The sequence below is a fragment of the Onychostruthus taczanowskii genome, unplaced genomic scaffold (assembly GCF_017590055.1).
Source record: "Onychostruthus taczanowskii isolate IOZ18803 unplaced genomic scaffold, ASM1759005v1 scaffold959, whole genome shotgun sequence".
In the NCBI taxonomy this organism is placed as follows: domain Eukaryota; kingdom Metazoa; phylum Chordata; class Aves; order Passeriformes; family Passeridae; genus Onychostruthus; species Onychostruthus taczanowskii.
The window spans coordinates 3,107-4,737 of record NW_024507646.1 but is presented as its reverse complement, the minus strand read 5'-3'; the positions used below and the strand labels follow the sequence as shown (position 1 = coordinate 4,737).

At 55.7% G+C, this 1,631-nt stretch overlaps 1 protein-coding gene across 1 annotated transcript in view; it reads right to left on the bottom strand.

Annotated features, from left to right (window-relative positions):
* The window catches only part of LOC121347886 (ribosome biogenesis protein NOP53-like), a gene marked incomplete at its 3' end in the record, with an annotated part of 2,057 nt that extends 636 nt beyond the window's left edge, over window positions 1–1,421 (bottom strand). The window contains exons 1-2 of the mRNA XM_041426872.1: window positions 1,094–1,421; window positions 513–577 (exon numbers count right to left, since the gene is read on the bottom strand). Coding sequence (XP_041282806.1) covers window positions 513–577; window positions 1,094–1,287 — 259 coding nt within the window. The remainder of the gene's footprint in view (window positions 1–512; window positions 578–1,093) is intronic.
* Between the last annotated feature and the right edge of the window lie 210 nt (window positions 1,422–1,631).

The window sequence follows — 1,631 nt, the reverse complement described above, 5'->3', positions numbered from 1 at the left end:
TGAGAGGAAGGGGGGGATTGGGGAGGCACGGGGGGGTCCTGAGGGGAATTTGGGGGGGATTGGGGAGATTTGGAGGGTTCTGGGGGGGATTTGAGGGGTCCTGAAGGGGATTTGGAGGGTCCTGAGGGAATTTCGGGGGTCCCCGAGGGATCCCAAAGAGATTTTGGGGATCCTGGGGAGATTTTGGGGGTCCCTGAGGGAATTTGGGGAGTCCTAGGGGGATCCTGAAGGGAATTTGGGGGGTCCTGGGGGTGATGTTTGTGGTGTAACCCCACCCAAAGCACATTTTTGTGGGGGAAGAGCCCCCCCTGAAGCCCCCAGACTCACTTTTTGGGGGGAGGCACCTTGGAGAGGGGCTGCAGCACCAGGTCCACGTGCAGGGGCTTCTGGGGGGGCTTCTTCTTCCTCAGGGGCCGGCCTGGGGGGGTTTGGGGGGGTCAGGGCACCCCAAAATCCTGAGGGAGGGGTCGGGGAACCCCAAAAAACCAAAATTTAGGGGGAAAAAATCTCACTTTTGGGGGTGCTGCCGGTGTCCAGGAAGAAAAGGTCCTCGTTGGGCTGCTCCGAGATCAGACCCCTGGAAAAGAGCCCAAAAATGAGAAATTTGGCACAAAATTAAAAACTTCCCTCCTCAAAATTAAAGATTCACTCTAAATTTAAATATTTAAATCAAAACTCAGAGATTTGGCTCGGAATCAGATGGAATTACCTCAAAATTAGACATTTGCCCCATAAAGTGAATCTCAAAAAATTAACAATTCAACCCAAAATTAAAAACTCTCTCCCTCACAATTAGAAATTCAAACCAAAACATGAAAAATCCACCCCAAAATTACAGATTTCCCCCCCCAAATTAAAAAGATTTACTTCAAAAAATGAGAGGATTCACTCCAAAATTAGAAGTTTACCCACACAAAATTACAACTTTCTCCCCCAAAAATCACAGATCTGTCCCCAAAATTAGAGATTTACCCCAAAAGTAGAAATCCCCCTCAAACCCCTCTAGGAGCACCCTCAAAACCCCTCCCCACCCCCGAAATCTCACTGAGACCCCCCCAGATCCCCTCAGGACCCCCTGAACGGCCCCGCTCACCCCGCCGCTCGCTCCTGCAGCCCCACATCCTCCAGGAAATCGCCGATTTCGCGGCCCAGCCGCGCCTCGGGGCCGCTCCAGCGCTTCCAGCCCTTCTTGCGGTTGCGGGGCCCGCGGGAGCGGCGCCGGGAGGCGGCGGCGGCTCCGGCCCGGCCCGCGGGGTTGAAGGCGAGGAACGACTCGGCCGCCGCCATTTCGTGAGGGAGCCGCGTGAGGGCGGGAAGGAACCGGAAATGGCCTGAGGCGGCTTCCGGCCGGAAAAAGGGCGGGAAGCGACGTGGCCGCCATCTTAGGGGGCTGACACCGTGGCGCCGCCATTTTGGGAAGGTCGCGGAGTGGAGATGTGCGTAAAAACCGGGAATAAAATGCACTAAAACCACGCTCGGATGTGGCTAAACCTCCCCAAAATTGCCACGAGTCCTTCCAGATGTGCTCTCAAGCCCCGCTCAAGACGTCCCCGAACAACACGGCGAGGAAAACCTCGCCGCCATCTTGTGAAGGACCGTAAACAACGTGGCCGCCATCTTCGGGAAGGGCG